This window comes from Dromiciops gliroides, chromosome 1 (genome assembly GCF_019393635.1).
Source record: "Dromiciops gliroides isolate mDroGli1 chromosome 1, mDroGli1.pri, whole genome shotgun sequence".
Classification (NCBI taxonomy): Eukaryota; Metazoa; Chordata; class Mammalia; order Microbiotheria; family Microbiotheriidae; genus Dromiciops; species Dromiciops gliroides.
The window spans coordinates 654,735,693-654,754,935 of NC_057861.1; the positions used below are offsets into that span (position 1 = coordinate 654,735,693).

At 31.7% G+C, this 19,243-nt stretch overlaps 1 protein-coding gene across 1 annotated transcript in view; it reads left to right on the forward strand.

Moving 5' to 3' along the window:
• CNTLN (centlein) overlaps positions 1-19,243 on the forward strand; it is a 427,039-nt gene that overhangs the window by 350,109 nt on the left and 57,687 nt on the right. The window contains 5 exon segments of the mRNA XM_043979121.1: positions 546-692; positions 11,038-11,135; positions 12,500-12,626; positions 14,011-14,148; positions 14,747-14,932. Coding sequence (XP_043835056.1) covers positions 546-692; positions 11,038-11,135; positions 12,500-12,626; positions 14,011-14,148; positions 14,747-14,932 — 696 coding nt within the window.

Here is a 19,243-nt window from a genome sequence, read left to right on the forward strand (position 1 = left end):
TATGTGGAAGAGAAGAAATAGCACAATATGAGTAAAGGCCAGCTAACCAGAAGATATTTAACAGAGCTGGTACATTTTATTTTAACCTCTACAAGCCCTACAAACTTAGAGGAAGAGCCAATAAAGATTGTAGTACTTGAATTCTAATTGTTGTCAATATTCATAGTTTGACTGTATCACTGTTTTTTAATTAATGTTTGTTGAGAAGGCCCAATATTTCCAACAACATGTTTCCTGCCATTTTCATATATTATATCTAAAACCAATTAGTGTCTATATTTGTATGTATATACAAACATTATTACAAAAGATAATATTTGGAAACTTTTAAATCTTATCACTAGCATATTTTGTTCATAAAAAATAAAATTAAAATTTTGATTTCTTTTAATTTTAAAATTATTCATTATGAAACTCAATTATATAGATGTAAAACATGAGTAATCATAATGTTTGTTCTATTTATTTTTAAAATCTCCTTGTAACAGTCAATCGTATTGCTTTAAAATATGGTTACATATTATTTTTCTTTTTGGGGAAAATAGAAGCTAAATTCAGACTTGGCTGAACTTCGCAAAGAGAAAGAAGAATTACAAAAGAAATTGGAGGCTGCAAATGAAGCTAAATCTGCAATAGAGGATCCTTCAAAGAATATGCAGGCAGAAATTAAACAACTGCAGTGTAAATTAAAGGTGAGTCTGCAGATGATTAAGAACTCAGACTTATTAGTAATTTAATAATTGTTATTTAATAAGTGACTTCTTAAAGGTATTTTTCTAGCCAACTCAACTCCAGAGAATAATGTTAATGGTAGTAAAACAAGGTATGCATAATCCAATAATTTTTTATTCTCTGTTGGAATTTGGAATGAGTACTTGTACATGGATTTTAATTATTTGTTAATTAATCAATCCAGAAGCATTTATTAAGTGCTTACTATATAGTAGACACAGTGTTAAGTGCTGGGGATACAAAAACAAAAATTAAACAGCTCCTGATCAGAAAGAACTTATATTCCAATAGGAGAGACAACATGTATGTGTAGAAAAATATGTGTCATATTGAGGCAGTTTGGTGTAGTGGATAAAGAGCTAGAAAGACCTGGATTTAGGTTCTGTCTCTGACACAGACTGGCTGTGTGTGCCTGGGTAATCATTTAACCTTTAAATACTTTAGGCAGCTCTCTAAAGCTATAAGCCACAAAAAGGTTCCAGCCTCCACTGGGTCGAGGTTATTTCCTCTCCAGGTAGTTCCCTATACCCCTGAAATCACACTTCTAGTACTTATCCCTTTTCATATACATAGTATATAAAAAATAAATATAAGTCAAGGTAATCAAATATGTGAATCTCTGGCTAGCATACAAATATGTGTATATGTAAAGGTAGTGTTTAGTCACTGACAATACTCAGCTTTGAACAAACTGACCACATCCACAGAAACTTTAACTCAGGAGATGGAAAATCTACCATTTTCCTTATCCTGTTCAATTATTCAATTCTAACCTGCTCTACTTTGATACTGATAATTTAAATAATTACTTTTGGAAAAGTGCAAGGATCAATTTACAAAGAATTGTTTCTTATTAGTATAACAGTAGCCTTTTTAAAAGAGTGGGCTTTTATTTACTTATTTATTTATTTCTTCCTTTATTTTTTAATTTATTGCCAGTGCTTTTATCCACTGCACCACCTAGCTGCCCCACTAAGTCCCGTTATTCTTAGGGTGCCTTGGCAAAACAGATGTTAATACCTCTTCTTTAATGTCATCTCCTCTGACAAAATCATGCTAGTTTCTTTTTTAAAATTCTTTTTTAAAATTTAGTTTTCAACATTTGTTTTTATAAGATTTCTTGTTTCAAATTTTTCTCCCTCCCTCCCCTCCCTCTGCCCCTCCCCAAGATAGCAAGTAATCTGATATAGGTTATATATGTACAATCATATTAAACATATAGGAATGGGCTTTTAAACCAAACCATCCAAATTCCTTATATCTCATCCCAACATGCACATTCATATGTATTATGTGTATGTAGAGATATAATGTATTTGGATGTCCTGGTTTTTTATGTATATACCCCATATCAGAGGGGGATATGGAAGGAATTTGGGTGTTTTAGCTTAAAAACTCTTCCTTTTTTTTTTTTTTTTTTTGCAGGGCAATGGGGGTTAAGTGACTTGCCCAGGGTCACACAGCTAGTAAGTGTCAAGTGTCTGAGGCCGGATTTGAACTCAGGTATTCCTGAATCCAGGGCCAGTGCTTTATGCACTGCGCCACCTAGCCGCCCCCAAAACTCTTCCTTTTTAAAAGACTTTTGTTTGACTACAAACTTATGAGAATAAGAATAAAAAGAGATGACCATAATATTTACCAAGTAATTTACCAGAGTAGATAAAAATCTTAACAACTTGAAAGCAAGATTTGTAATATAAAAATAAAGAAATTTGAGAATATATAGTAGTAGAAAATAGGACTATAGGTTTCTTTTTTTAAAATTGAGAAATGATTTGCATGAACTTGGCAACACTACTATTTATAAAGATATTTGTTTCTGATCTGTGTCTCACTTAGAAGTTATTTCCTTCCATGGGAATTACTAGCCAGAGGTGTATAAAGATGGTAGGAGTGGAAGTAACTAGAAGAAAGCTTCAGCTAGTAATACATAGGGATTAGTAATAAAGTACATGTAACTGTTCAGAGGGAATGAAGTATTAAGAAGATTGATAATATTTTGAGTGTAAAATTTTGAGCATGTTCTCACAGTAATATTTTAAAGTGAGAATTATAGTAGGAGTTAAGCATATTTAATGAAGACCTTTAATTCTGTTATATTTAAGGTAAGGAAGAAGTTTCAAGAGAGAAGATAGTGTTCTTATCCATTATTTTGTAAATGTATTCAGATTAAAAAAAAACTTTTTGAGTTGAATTTAAATGTTAACAATTTTAAGAAATAAGGTATCCCTGGGAAAGTCACTTAACCCCTATTGCCCCACAAAAAACCAAAACAACAACAACAACAACAAAAGAAAAGAAATAAGGTATCCATCAGTAAGCATTATCTATAAGCTAGAAGCCTTCCCAGTACAATCAGGGGTGGAGTAAGGATGCCCATTATCACTTCTATTATTTAATATTTTACTAGAAATGTTATCTATAGCAATAAAGGAAGAAAAAAATTAAAGGATTTAGAATAGGCAGTGAGGAAACAAAATTATCACTCTTTGCAGATGATATGTTATACTTAGAAAATCCTAGAGAATCAACTAAAATACTACTTGAAATTATTAACAACTTTGACAAAGTTGTAGGATACAAAATAAACCCATATAAAACATCATTTCTATATGCTACTAACAAAGTCCAGCTGCAAGAGATAGAAAGAGAAATTTCATTTAAAATAACTGTTTGGATAAAGCACTGGCCCTGGATTCAGGAGGACCTGAGTTCAAATCCAACCTCAGACACTTAACACTTACTAGCTGTGTGACCCTGGGCAAGTCACTTAACCCTAATTGCCCCACAAAAAAATAAAAATAAAAAAATAACTGTTGACAGTATAAAATACTTGGGAGTCTAGTTATCAAGACACACCCAGGAATTGTATGAATACAACTACAAAACACTTTTCACACAGATAAAGTCAGATCTAAATAACTGGAAAAATATTAATTGCTCATGGATAGGCTGAGTCAATATAATAAAATGACAGTTCTACATAAATTAATCTATTTATTCAGTGCCATACCAATCAAAGTATCAAAAATTATTTTATAGAACTAGAAAAAATAAAAACAATATTCATCTAGAAGAACAAATTCTCAAGGATATTAAGGGGAATCAATGAAAAAAATGTGAAGAAGGTATTCTTGCTGTACCAGATCTCAAACTGTATTATAAAGTGGTAATTATCAAAAAAATATTAAATATTATATAAACAAAATATGCTAAGAAATAGATGGGTGGATCAGTGGAATAGATTAGATACAAATTATATTATAGTAAATGATCATATTAATTTAATATATCATAAACCCAAAGATCCAAACTTCTTTTGGGAAAAAACTCTTTACTTGACAAAAACAGCTAGGAAAACAGTATGACAAAAACTAGGTATAGACCAACATATCACACTGTATACCAAGATACAGTAAAAATCAGTACATGATTTATATATAAAGGGTGATACCATAAGTAAATTAGGATAACATTTAATAGTTTGCCTGTCAGATCTATGGATAAGGGAAGAATGTAGGACCAAAGTAGATATAGAGATATAGAAGCTAGAGAGAACATTACAAAATGTAAAGTAGATAATTTTTGTTGTTGTTGGGTTTTTTTTGCAGGGCAATGGGGGTTAAGTGACTTGCCCAGGGTCACATAGCTAGTAAGTGTTAAGTGTCTGAGGCCAGATTTGAACTCAGGTAGTCCTGAATCCAGGGCTGGTGCTTTATCCACTGCTGCACTGATAATTTTTATTATATAAAATAAAAAAATTTTTTGCGCAAACAAAACCAAGGCAACCAAAATTAAAAGGAAGGCAAAAAAAGTGGAGAAAACTTTGCAACAAATATCTCCTATAAAAGCCTCATTTCTAAAATATATAGAGAATTGGGTCAAATTTTTAAAAATACAAATCAGTCCACAATTGATAAATGGTCAAAAGATATGAACAGGCAATTTTCAGACAAAGAAATCAAAGCTAGCTATAGGCATATTAAAAAATGCTATAAATCATTATTGAGCAGAGAAATGCAAGTTAAAACAGCTCTAACTTACTACCTCATACTTATCAGAGTGGCTAATATGACAAAAAAGGAAAATGTTCGATATTGGAGGGGGTGTGGGAAAACTGGGACACTAATGCACTGTTGGTAGAGTTGTGAACTATTACACTATTTTGGAGAACAATTTGGAACTGTGACCAAAGGGCTATAAAACTGTGCATACCCTTTGATCCAGCAATACCACTGCTAGTTCTATATCCCAAAGACATTCAAAAAGGGGACGGGGAGCAGGAAAGGACCTATTTGTAAAAAAATATTTCTAGCAGCTCTTTTTGCGATGGCTAAGAATTGGAAATTAAAGGGATCCCCATTAATTGGGGAATAGCTAAACAAGCTGTGTTATATGATTATGATGGAATATTACTGTGCTATAAGAAATGACAAGCAGGATGATTTCAGAAAACTTGGAAAGGCTTACACGAACTGATGTATAGTGAAGTGAACAGAACAAGGAGAATGCCGTACACAGTAACAGCAATTATTGTTTAGTGAAGGACTATGAATGACTTAGCTATTCTCAGCAGTACAATGATCCAAAACAATCCCTAAGGTCTAATGATGAAAAATGCTATCTGCCTCCAGAGAAAGAACTGATATTGATTGAATATAGACTGAAGCATGCTATTTTTCACTTTCTTTCTTTCTTTTATTTGAATCTTGTACACAATGACAAATATGGAAATGTTTTACATAATTGCACATGTATAACCTGTATCTGATTGCTTACCCTCTCAGGGAGAGGGGAGTGGAGTGAGAGATAAAATTTGGAACTCAAAGAAAATTTGTATAATTTGCTAAATTAATCTTTACCATTTTGTATGTTAAGTATTCAATTTATTATTTAGTACCTTTTATAAATTGGAAAAACTGCCATAGCTCTATATTTTAAAAAGTTATAATCTACTCAGTAATATTTTTAATTAAAAATAATTCCATGTCAAATTTTACTTACTGTATCATTTACCTATATAAGTAAAGATTTTTTTAAAAATCTGGACTTGTATTTCACTAGAATAAGAAATTTCTTCTATGGAATCTTTTAGCAATGCCTATCACCAATGCTTCTCTACCTCCTAGTAACAACTTGAGAGCTTCAGTAACTTGCTCTGGCTTACATAGCTGTTCCAACATGGGATAAGTTCAGATTGTCCTGAGGCAAAAAAAAAAAAAAAAAGCCCAAACCTTTGTCTCCAAGGCCAGTCTTCTAGATGCCATTCCTTGATGGTTATTGCAAAATAATGTAAAGGATGGTTCTTCCTCTGGTTGTCTCATTGGGGCAAGGAAGTGGTTCTGAGTTATTAAAGGCTATGCTATAAGACCACAAGCTTTGAAAGGTTCTGCCTTCCAGAGGAAGATGAGAGGACCATATTATCACCAAAAGTGATAGTGAATTTGTTGGCCCTGGCAACCAGTGAAACAAAAGAAATAGATAAAAGAAATATCCCTTGCTGCTGTATGTTTCTAAAGTAGCAGTGGCATAGGGTCAATAAAAGGAGCAAAGGATGTTAAGAATCACCTATTTTTTAGACTTTTACAAACACCAATTTAGCTGTAACTCTAAAGCTATGAAGTCTTTAAACCTAACAGTAAATACAACATACTATTAGAACACCTGAATCATGACACTTGAAATTTTGTCCATAAACAAAATTAAAATACATCAGGAAATTGGACCTAAATGGAAGAATGGCTTATAAGTTCTTCTTGGAGAAACAAAAGAATGGTTCAGACTGGTTCCATCTTGTGTTCAAAGACCACCAGAAATATTATTTAATGGTCCATTTGATTAGGTTGTCTCTTATTACAATGATTACCATGAAGGTCATTGCAGTGTTTGTACTGCCATCCATTAGGAGAAATTTTATGAAGAATTTGATAAGTAACTCCAAATTAATTAAAAAGGTTAATTAATTAACAATTACTTCAATGCCATAGTAGGCACAGGAGATGATGATAAAGAAACTCTTAGAGGTCATAGATCACAAAGAAACCTTAATGCCTGTGTATCATGAAAGAAGTAAGGGAGAATGTGTTGGACATGGTGAGCACAAACATCACAAAAACAATCAAATTAACTATTTTTTAAACAGGAAAATGAATTGCTACTGAGGGATTCAGGGTACAATTAAAAAATCTGTAACCCGCCAAAAGTAGAGCAGTAACCACAGTAGAAAGATCTAAATAACCTAAAAACTTCCTCAATAAGCAAACACTTGATCATTTTGCCAGGTAGAGATATGGCAGCTAAGGACAATGAAGGCTCAGCATATAAATTCTTCTGCAAAATTTGAGAGGAGAAGCTGGTTGAAGACTATTCTCGTTATGAAATAGCATGATCAACTTGATGAGTTTATAGGGAGCTGGGTCTTTGTTAAGGGTTTTGTATGTTCCTATGAAGGATCTGGACATGACCATTGGTACTTTGTTAATGAGATTAAGGGCATTTTTAATCTCAGAAATTGGAGATGATTTGGTTGGCTAAGTCTGTTGTGGGTTAGGGTTAATCTTTTGTGCCAGGCCTGTTAAATAGAGTTTCAATTAAAATGTGAGTTTCTTGGAGGGTTTTTTCCCTTACTTTGTATCCTCAGCTCTTAGCACAGTGCTTGCTACATAGCCAATAGTTATAAATTCTTATTGATTTCATTATATAACATTATAGAAATGTTCATTACCTAAAACTTATATTGGATTGGATTTGTCAGGTGAGAGAGAGGAAGAAGTGAGGCTACCTTAGGTTATGGACCTAGGTGACTAGAAAGGTTGCTAGTAAATTTCACAAAAATAGGCAAGTTAGAAGGAGTAGGTTTAGGGGAAAGATAATAAATTTAATTTTGGACAAGTTGAGTTTGCTATTTTCTGTGGGAAATCCAGGTGGAGAAGCAGGTAGTTGCAGTTTTGTAACTCAGGAGACATAACATTGGGTATTCAGATTTGGGGGTCACCTCCATAGAAATAATAGTTGAATTAGTGGGAGTTGATAAGTTGAGAGACAGAGGGAGACAGAGAGAGAGTAAGAGTAGAGAGGAGGACAGAGGATGCAGAGCAAATCTTGCTTTGAAGATCATATTTATATTTATGTCCTTTGTTTCAGTGAAGGTATGAGCTAAGAGCACAGAAAAAATAAGGGAAAAGTATAATTCCTTCCTCTTCTTCTGCTTTGGATGATGCTTAGCCTCAATTACAAGTGTCATATCTGCTATCATCTCCAATATGCAGTGGGGAAAAGAATGAAAAATATGTGAGCCAGTTTTCACAATGCAGCTTTATTATTTGGATCATAGTTTGAAAGATTCTCAGAACATTGATTTCAGTTTAATTAATTCCATTAATTAAATTCAAAATGCATAAAAAATACATTTTGTACTACTGAAGAGTCCCATGTTCTGATATATATACATGTTTATACTCCTTTCTTTATTCCCCAAACCCATCATTTCATTGGTGTAGATGCCCCCTATGCCTAACAGGTTTACTATGTAGCTAAGGCTATAAAATTCTAGACCTAGCGGCCATTCTTTTGGTGATGGGTCATTTCATCCCTGTACTCCATGCTATGATGAGGCATTGAAGAGGATTTCTGCACAGATATAAAAATGCTGACAATTTTTTTTTCCATAACAAGTAGATATTATAGTTGAATTTTAGTATAGTTTTGTTTTAAGAATCAAGTGGAGATATTTGGATATTTGAACATTTTAAAATGTCTTGTTTTATCTCTTAAATAATATTCAGTTTCACGGTTCTAACTATTATTCTATGCTTGTTTATTCAACTCCTGAATGTCCTTGGTTCATCTAGCTGTTTTAAAATACAGAAAATACTTTCTTCCCTATCTCTTCATGTTCACCATATTATATAGTTTGCTAGAATCTGTAAATACATTTAGTCAGATTAAAACGTTTCCAAATTTCTAAATTTTTCAAAATGGACCTATTATTCTTAGGCATCACTTTTAAAACAACAGTGGAAAGAGTACTACCATTTGGATCCAGAAAACCCATGCAATGCCACTCTGCTACTGAAGTCATTTTGGTGCACTCACTAAACTTCTTTGGGTCTTAGTTTCCTATTCTATAAAATAAAAGTATTGAACTAGATTAGTTATATATCTCCGGCAACTCTAGTTCTGTGAACCTCTACTTGTATTTAGCTTTGTAAATCTTGGCTCATTAGGAAAACTCCCTTTTTTGTTGTGCTTATTTGACCTTCTGAGTTCTCAAGGGTCACTCTTTTTGCTCTAAAACTTGTTACCATGTATCAATAAGGCTCATGTATAATGAAACACGATGACTCATTTAGTTTTCTATTTTCTTTTTAACATAACAAATATAAACATATTAAAAAGTACGGAGAAAAGAGATTTGCATATGAAACCACAAATAACTCTGTAGTTCAATAAATTTATATTCTTTTCATTATTATAACCATGAAACATCCTAAAAAAAGAGCTTTTTTTTTTTTTAAGTGAGGCAATTGGGGTTAAGTGACTTGCCCAGGGTCACACAGCTAGTAAGTGTGTGTTAAATGTCTGAGGCTGGATTTTAACTCAGGTACTCCTGACTCCAGGGCCGGTGAAGAGCTTCTTTTTTATTGATTCAAGAGGACAGAAAAATAAGGAATACTTTGTAGGGACAAACTTAATTTAATGGTTATGATAAAACTTTTCTGTTTGTTCACTGAAAAATTCATTTTTAAAAGGACATCCCATTCTCTAACAATGCTGAATGAATGAGGCATTATTGTAATCATGTTAAAATGTCTTTTATTTTAGGTGGTCTACATATACACAAGTAAAATAAATTTATAATTCTTATTTTATACATGGTTATATGACCAGATTAAAACCATCAAGACAACGAACAAGTTGACATTTTTTGTCATGTCAACAAGTTGACATGATTTTTTATGAAAAATTACAACTTTCAAAAGATGTGTTTATATATACTGCCACCTTAATCTCTTTTTAAAAAAGACCTTTCTATTTGAAATTGCCTTGCAGTTGATTTTCTCTTAGCTCTTTATTGTGACTTTTCTTAGTTTTCATTTTTTTTTGTTTACCTTGGGTAAAATTGTCCATCTTTCAAATAGTATAATATTATAACTCTACTTAGAAATTGAAAGTTCCATTGTGTTTTGTAATAAAAAATTATTTGTATTTTCACAATTGTTTCCTTTTCAAAATTAAACATAAATTATATTATTTATACATGAGTATAAATAAAGAACATTTAGTAAAATGCATCTACTCTAAATAGTCATAGAACTTTATTAAAACATAAACTCATATTAGAATATAAATCTATTACAGTAGGAATTGTTTTATTCTTTGTACTTGCTTCCCCAGCACTTAACACAATGCCTGGCAAAAAGAAAGTGTTTGATAAAGATCTATTGATTTATTAATTTTATATCTTTTATTCTACTAAATATGCTAGGACTTTTTTTTTGACTCCTTACCTTAAATAATGACATGACATGTGAAATAGATAGGAAACATGTATTCATCCCACTTTGTAGATTGAAAAATTAAAATACAGAGAGGTTGAGAAGTTATTAAAAATCATTATATTTAATCATTATTTGAGTCAGAGTTATGTCATATGTTCTAACTGCTGATCCATTTCTCTTTCTTCTTATGTGCTATGTAGATTAAAGTTTGAAATCTGTACTACTTTTAAAAAATAATGTTGCATAGATAACCTCATCATGTATTTGAGATTTTTTCCCCTTTCTGTTACTTTCCCATCTTATTAATCTTTATCACTAATAAATGATAATGTTTCAAATAAAGACAGTGGACTCAAAGCATTAACTCCAGTGTCAAGTTCAGGTGACTATGTTGTATCAGCATGCTGTGAAACCCATTGTTTTGAGTTATGTACATCACATAGAAGTGCATTTTACTCCGTTTTCACATTTGAATGACTTTGTGAGCACTTTACCCTTATGTCAATGGCTTTCCCTTCTATAGCATTTTGATATGATTTTAAACATCTCAGTTGCATTATTAAAGTTTATTTAATTTCAAAAGCATAATTTGAAATAGATTATGTTAACATAATATACCACATTTATTTTAAATAATTCTGCATCTGATGCACCTTAGTTACTTTTCTATACTCTTTCTACAATGGTCATCTCTGCTATATAAATACAACTTTGTAATTTTTAAAGTCATTGCTATCATTTACTTGAAATTTCACCAACTATTGAAGAGTAAATGTTTTTTATTTTATGTGTATTTTTAATCTAGAATGCAACAAATGAAATGACTAAACAGTCATCAAATATAAAGTCTCTAAAATGTGAAGTAAAGGAAAAGGAAGAACAGATACAGGAATTTCAAGGAAAGTATGTTCTTGGTGTACCTATCCATTGTATTTGGTGCCACCCAGTGGTAGTTTAGTTGATAGAACTATCAACCATTTCAAGCCTAGAAAACAGTGCTGTGTCTTATTGTTAATGAAGTCTACTTTTTCTGTCCTAAGATAAGTTGTTGAAACTTTATAAGGACAATAACTTATTCAGAATCTAAGCTCAGGTTCTCTATCAAGTGACCAAAAACTAACTAGCTGCAATTTCAAAATTACAGTGAGAATCTTAAAAGTTTTCACAACCTAAGGTGAACTGATGTTTTTTTTCTTGAATGGTATTTAAGTAATTTCCTCAATAATACTCAGAGGGATATTACAAAACACTATCATTCTTTCTTTAGGGGCTGTTAAATTTCTTAATTGTAAAAATATTTTAAATGGTAAAAAAAGTACCTAGATTTTTGTTTGGTAGGATGACAATGATTTTTTTCTTCATATTTGAATGGCTTAAAGGTTTTAAAACCTCTGTTTTCTATACTAACTTATAAAAACTTGGACTTTTTTTGTTCCTGCTGTCAAAATTGTTTCCTTTATATAAGGTTGTTTTGCCATAGGATATCTTAAGATTACATTTAATGACTTTTTTGATGAGTTTAATTAATTCTAACATGTTACTTATAAATTGAAAAAAATGTGCTCATGTTACAATCCTGTATCCTGGACAGCTGACATTAATAGATAAAACCAATCAGATAAAGAACAGATTAATAGTTTAAAGAAGTTTACCCATTGAATTATTTGGGGCTAATTATTAGCATAATTTATAAAATTACCATAATAGCTTTTAACAACTCAGCTTTCTAACAAACAGATCCACTGACATGTCAGTACCGTTACAAATCACATAGAAAGAAATTATTGTAATACAGCCATGCTTATTCATGTGGCATTTATAAAATACGGCATTATAAAATTTATAACTAAAGTATATATCCTAGTATTATTATTTCTTTTGATTAATTCTCAATACCTCTTATATTTTAACAAAATTATGATAATATAATCTAAATCTAGTAAATACTAAATGGCTGTGTAAATTATTTTTGTACTTTTCTATAGCATTTTAAAATTATAACATATTTTACTGGTACACATATATTAACTGTAACTGTCATTCTAAAGCATAACTATAGTTTCAAAATAGAGTCAATATATATAATTCAAAAGCATATCAATAGACATATGACAGTTTATTGGTTAACAGTATACATATGACAACATGTAATATAGTATAGCTAACTTGATCAATAACATTTTAGCAGAATTTCTGTATTATGAAAAGTATACTCTCTTTAAAATATATCCAATTACTATAAGTGTGATGTTTTCCTTCTTTTCAAGAGTATCTCGAATGGAGAGGGACTTAGTCATGAAGAGACATTTGATAGAGCACTTTAAGCATCGACAGAAAGTTAACTTGGAAAATAATGACAACTTTAGTGATTTGTTAGGAAATCTTGAGAAAAAGGTACCATTTATTTTTTGGTCTTAGAATTGTAAAAATAATTTTTTATTAATAGAAATCATTTAACTTTACAATTCACATTGCACTAATTATTTCAGTAATCCTACTGGCTTTCTATAAACATTCATATTAGGATAGAACTTACCATATAACACACCATTATTTGCTCTCCAAACTGATAGTTGCCCAGATTTAGAACTTTAATATGTAGATTAATAGGAATCCACCAGGTGTCTCCTCATTAAATTTTGAAAAGAACAAAAAAGTTGTCAGTTATCCCTAAGTTGATTCTGTTATGCAGATTAACAAAAGACAGCCTCAGTCTTTTTCTGTCCAGCCTAAAAATAGTCTGTGAATATATAATTGAGCTTATCTTGAATAAAATCATGATCCATTCTTTTTCTTCAGTATTTTGTTACATTTAATACTATAATGTAATATGATAAGATGATGAATATATTTTAAAATTAGTAACAAATCATAGAAGCTGCAAGTCAGTTAGCCAGTGTATCTACTACTATGTCCACTTTATTTAATGTGCAGAGAGACTTTGTGAGAGTGAGAGCAGGGAAGGCTTCTTTCTTGAGTTATATCATTTCTCACTCCCCAAATAGAAGTAAGTATTCTGTCAACTAAGAGAAACTGATTGCCTTAGAAGAAGAGAGCTGGCTGAACAATTGATAAGTTAGCCTGCACTATGGCAATCCTTAAGCATCTTCAGCCCCAGAAGGAGTTCTGTTTCATCCTCCTTACCAGAGCTAAGATATCATTATGTTATTTTCAGTTCAAAAGGAAGAAGGAATAAAGTCTAAGAAAGCTGGACATATTCATTTCCAATAAAAAGATATTTACTATTATTGTTTTTAGTATTCTTCATTAAATATCTTAGAATCATGTTTTTCATTTTAAACAGTTCATTCACTGGAATAACTTCCATCAGTACTGAATGATCTATGACAACTATTTCACACCTAATTTCATCCTAAATTATTCTTGCTATATATGAAAACTAAGATAACCACTAGAAAATTACTAGTTTTTTAAACAAACTAATATTAGTAAATAAAGTATGTTTAATTTTGAGGTTTGATATTTATATTTATCTTTTAATAGGGAAAAACCTGACTGCTCTAACAAATAAAATTAGTGGTTTTATTCATATGTCTTCTGGTGCCATATTTGTACTTTCCTGTAAAATAATGTAGGGTTTTCATTTTAGAATTGCTTCTATTATTTCACCATATAAATATTAACAAGTTCTATGAGTATTTGAATTTGGATATCACTTTTAAAGAAAGAAAATTTAAATTATTCATGCTTTAGTTTGGTTCTGATAAAAATTGTTTTACCAAATAATCCCACCACAACCCCTTGTGTTTTACTTCAGGTAAAAACATTGACAGAAGACTGTACCAATAAGAAGACATCAATTGATGCACTCAAGCAAATGCTTAATGTAGTTACAAAAGAGAAGTCACATTATGAACAGATGTATATAAAAGCTAGAGATGAGCTGGAAAGAAAGGTATGTGGGCTTGTAGGATATTCCTGTTTGGGAGCTTTTGTGATACAGTATCTTCCTTTTTAGTTTTTCATCTTTCTATATCTGAAGCAAATATTAACTATATCTCAATTTTTAATACATTTATGTTCCAATAAATAAGGATTGTTTTGGTTTATTTTGTTTTCTCCTAAAGGGAGTGTTGTATAAGAAAAGACAAACATTTATATTTGTCCTAATAGAAAGATCTTAAATTATTATTTTTTATCTTAAATTATTTTTTGAAGAAAAATCATGCCATGGGTATACAGAATCAATCAATTGCCCTGAAATTATACACGTCACATAATTTTAATTGACTTGAGACTTTTTGGGTTGAAATACCTTCTCTTCTACAAGGCAGCAAATACTTAACAATATGTGAGTAGGAGAAAGAGTATAATTTCAAATGAGTAAAAAATAAACAAGCCACAAGTTTTATTTTAAAACAGAGGAAGACAAGTATATCACAAATACATCTTTGTTCGCTTTGTCCTACATAAATTCTGCTAAATGTATTTAACAAAATTTGTCAGATTATAATTACTAGGAATCATAGTGAATATTTAATGATATTTTACAGGAGCACAGACTTGCTCACCTGTTAAGTAAAATGAATGAGACAAAATCTGCTATGACAGAGCTTGAAGCAACTGCTTCCGAGCAGCTCCATGGATTAGCTTTGCAAAGTGAACGGGCTTTTGAAATAGTACAAATAAAACTAATGCGAGCCAACGACCGAGAGGAAGAATTCATCACATTTGTGAAGGTTTGGGCTCTCCTTTTCTTTTGCTTGCTTAATTCAGATATTTCTCTTCAGAGATGACCTTATAGGTAGAATGGATAGTAAAATTTAAGTGGTGCTGTGAAGACACTCCCTTTGGAATGCCTCCAAATTTTCCCGCATACCTTACAGGATGCCGGTAATTCTTCCATTCAAGACTTATTCATTCTTTGAGTATAAGGCATTGCCTTTCCTAATTACCCCCTTTAAAAAAATGAAAATACCTCTGGAAAGGGTAGCACAGAAAAACATTTTCATTTATACCTTTGTGTGAATTAAATTTGTCAGATTGATTTCTTCTGTGACTTTTGAAATCAGGAAACAGGGAATAGAAGTTGGGTCATGGGAGAAGAGGGAAATATAATTTTGAATTATGGGATAGAACCTAGGAAGAAAAAGACTGATTGAAATGCCATAGGAGTCAGCATGAGGGCACTAGGAACCTTCCTAAAGATATTGAAGCCTGCACGAAGGGTCTGAGAAGATTGTGTCCTTAAAGGGTTGAGAGGGTAGAGAAAGGGAATTTTAGGAGTGGCAAAGACAAACTACCAACCTCATGGTTTTGCCTAGGGGTAGTTGGACTCTAGGATTATTTGTGTTTTTTATGCCTCACATAAATTCCAAAGAATAATTGCCTTTAATATAAAGTTTGATTATCCATATAGCTGTAAAAGACTTTGCCTCCTAAATGAGATAGAAAATCTTAATAAAATGGTATCTCTAATTAGAGATGAACTTAATTCTTCTCCAGATAAATTGGCATCCCTTAGCTATTTGTAAAATGCTTTAACTTTAAGAAATGAATTATTGTAATTGATATGGCTAACTTGTGTGTGACACAAAATTGACACAGCTGTACCATCCCTGTATTGTTCTGAGACTCTTCTTGTCCTTTGAAATGTTCAAAAATGGCTTTTGTCTCTGTGCCTATATAAACTTTATCCTTAGAAGTTTATGTATATGTGGTCCGAACAGCATCAAATAGCAGAAGATTTAGTCTGATAACTTTTTATACCAGAATTATGCATTACTTTTACCTGGTAAATATGTTTTTCTTCTATTTGGAATATGAAATGCTACATTAAGTCCTCCTTAGTCTTATAAAAGTAGTCCTAGAAGCATTATGCCTATAGTAGAAAAATAAGTTTATCAGACCATTAAAAATGCATTCCTTCTTTCAGATATCTGTTAGGGGCTTTGTTTAAGTAGTTTAAGCTTTTGCTAGCTGCAAACAGGCTAGACAACAATATTTTTTCATTAAAAGTTGATGGAAATCCCCACAGTTAAAATGAACTACCATCAATAGAATGTCTAGATTTTTTGATTCAGGTCAATTAATATTTATTGGGATCAAGCATATGCAAAGCATCATGCTTGGTACAATGACACCAAGCTATAAATTAATATAGCTTCTGCCCTCAAGGGGTTTTTATTTTACTGGCAAAGAGGAATATAAGATGTTCACTGGTAATTATAAGACAAAGTATAGTGTGACAGAGGACAAGTAAAGATTTAGACCATGTACTCTAGGAATATTTAAGTAGAGGAAAGTTTAACTTTAGAGTTCAAATTCAACAGAACATTTAACTAAGAAGGAGGTAACAATAGAACTGAGTCTGAGCAATTTTATAGACTTTAAGGAAACCTTTATAAAGATAAAGCTTTGAAATCCATATAGAGGCAACTCTAAGATGCAGCTTATGCATTCAGCAAACATTATAGGTATAAATTGGATAGGATCCTGCCCTGTATAAGCTTAAAATGTATTAAGGATGATGACTCAAAAATCCTTAATGCCTCTAGTTCCTCTGGAATAAAATACAAAATTCTTAGCCTCGAATTTGAAAACCTCCACAGCGTAGGTCTCCTGTACCTATCAAATCTTAATTCATATTATTCTCCTTCATTCATTTTCTATCCAGTCATCTTGGGCTTTAAGAAAATTACATTGGTGGCCAAATAGAGAAAGGCAGGTAGACCCATCTATTGCAATAGTCCAGGCATGAGGTGATAATAGCCTGGGCCACAGTGGTGACAGTATCAGAGGACAGAAGTGGGGTGTATTCAAGAGATGTTGCAAAGGTAAAATCAACAGACACTGGCTACAGATTGGATATTGGTGACAATAGATACTGAGAGTTGAGGATGACACCTAATTTGCAAGCCTGGGAGACTAGAAGGAAGTTATTGCCCACTATAGATACAAGGAAAGTAGGAGGTGGAGAGAGTTTAGAGGGAAAGATAATGAATTCTGTTTTGGACATTTTGAGTTTAAGATGTCTATTGAACATACAGTTGAAGATGTCTGAAGGGAAGTTAGATATGCAAGATGAGAGATAGTTGAGAGTTTGGAACAGGATAGATAGATTTGAGAATCATCAGCATAAAAATGGTCACTAAATTGAGGGAAGCTAAGGAGATCACAACTACTTTTAGCCATTTATTCTAGTTGGATTAATCTTATTCATAAAAAAGCTTTTTGATTTAATTTAATTGAAATGATATATTTTATCTTAATTACCTTTATCTGATGTTTGGTTAAGAATTCAACCCCAACTGTGGAAGGTATATAATTTATTTTCTGATTTTTTTAACTGTATGATCTTCAATATTGATGGCCACATCCATTTTGAATTTATTGTGGAATATGGTAGAGGATGTTGATCTAAACCTAATTTCTGCCAAATTGTTGCCAGGTTTTTCTAACAGTTTTTATCAAAAAAATTTTCCTATGTAATTTATGTTTTTAGATTTATTTACATCTGGGTTATTGAGTTCATTTATTGCTGCTTCTTATCTAATTCAGGGCTTCTTAAACTTTACACTCATAACCCCTTTTCTTCCAAGAAACTTTTATGCAACCCCAGATACACAGGTATATAAAATAGGTATACCTGACCTTTTACTGTTGCCAAATTTTTTGTGACCCCCACATTCAGTTACACAATCCCATATAGTATTTCAACCCACAGTTTAAAAAGCTAGGAACTAGTCCATTTCATTGTTCTACTTTTCTACTTTTTAATTATTACCAAATAATTTTGATGATTATGACTTTACTATAGTTTGATATATGGAAGTGTTGTTTGCCCTTCATTTCCACCTTTTTTTTCATTATTTCAGTAGCTAAGGAGATTTATTACAGAAAGGCTCATTTATAAACTAATACTACTGATTACAGGAATAATCCAGACCTTTGTTCCTCCAAATATATATATAAATATATATATATATATATATATATATATATAAATTTTTTTTTTTTTGGTGAGGCAATTGGGGTTAAGTGACTTGCCCAGGGCCACATAGCTGGTAAGTGTTAAGTGTCTGAGGTCGGATTTGAACTCAGGTCCTCCTGAATCCAGGGCCGGTGCTCTATCCACTGCGCCACCTAGCTGCCCCCCTCCAAATACATTTTGATATTATTTCTCTTACTTTGTAGCTATTTAAGTTGTTCTTTATTTCTTTAAGGAACTTTTTGTAATTGTATCTATATAAGTCTTGAGTATAATTTAGTGGATTGACTATATAGGTCTTGAGTATAATTTAATAGATTGGGGCAGCTAGGTAGTGCAGTGGATAAAGCACTAGCTGTGAAGTTTGAGGACCTGAGTTCAAATCTCACCTCAGACACTTACTAGGTGTGTGACCCTGGGCAAATCACTTAACTCCAATTGACTTAAACATCGGGTGCCATCTCCAATTGTCCCGATATATACCTTGCCACAAGATGGCTCTGGAGGACAGAGTGAGATTGGTGACCTTGCACAGACCTCCCTCACTTTAATCCAATTCACTACAAGTCATGACATCACCTTCATATTATGGTCCTTCTAATTATTTTGAATGGGATTTTACTTTCTATTGTTACCTCCTGAATTTTGTTATTACTATAAAGAAATGCTTTTGAATTTTTGTGAATTTATTTTGTAGTCTGAAACTCTAAAGAAGCTATTGTCTCAATTAGCTTTTTTGCTAATTACTTAGGATTTTCTAAGTAATTATTATGTCATCATCAAATAGGAATAATTTTGTCTTCTCTTTGCCTGTCTTTATGCTTTTAATATCTTACTCTTATCTTATTACTCTTAAAAATTGTAGAACATTTTGAAATAACAACAGGGAAATACAGCATCTTCGCTTACTTCCTATATTTACTGTTAAAGCTCCTAGTATTTCCCCATTATACATAACATTAGCTTTTAGTTTTTGGTAGATATTTTCTAGTATATTAACAAAGGATCCTTCTATGATTGTGCTTTATAATGTTTTTGGTATAAATGAATAGTTTTTAAA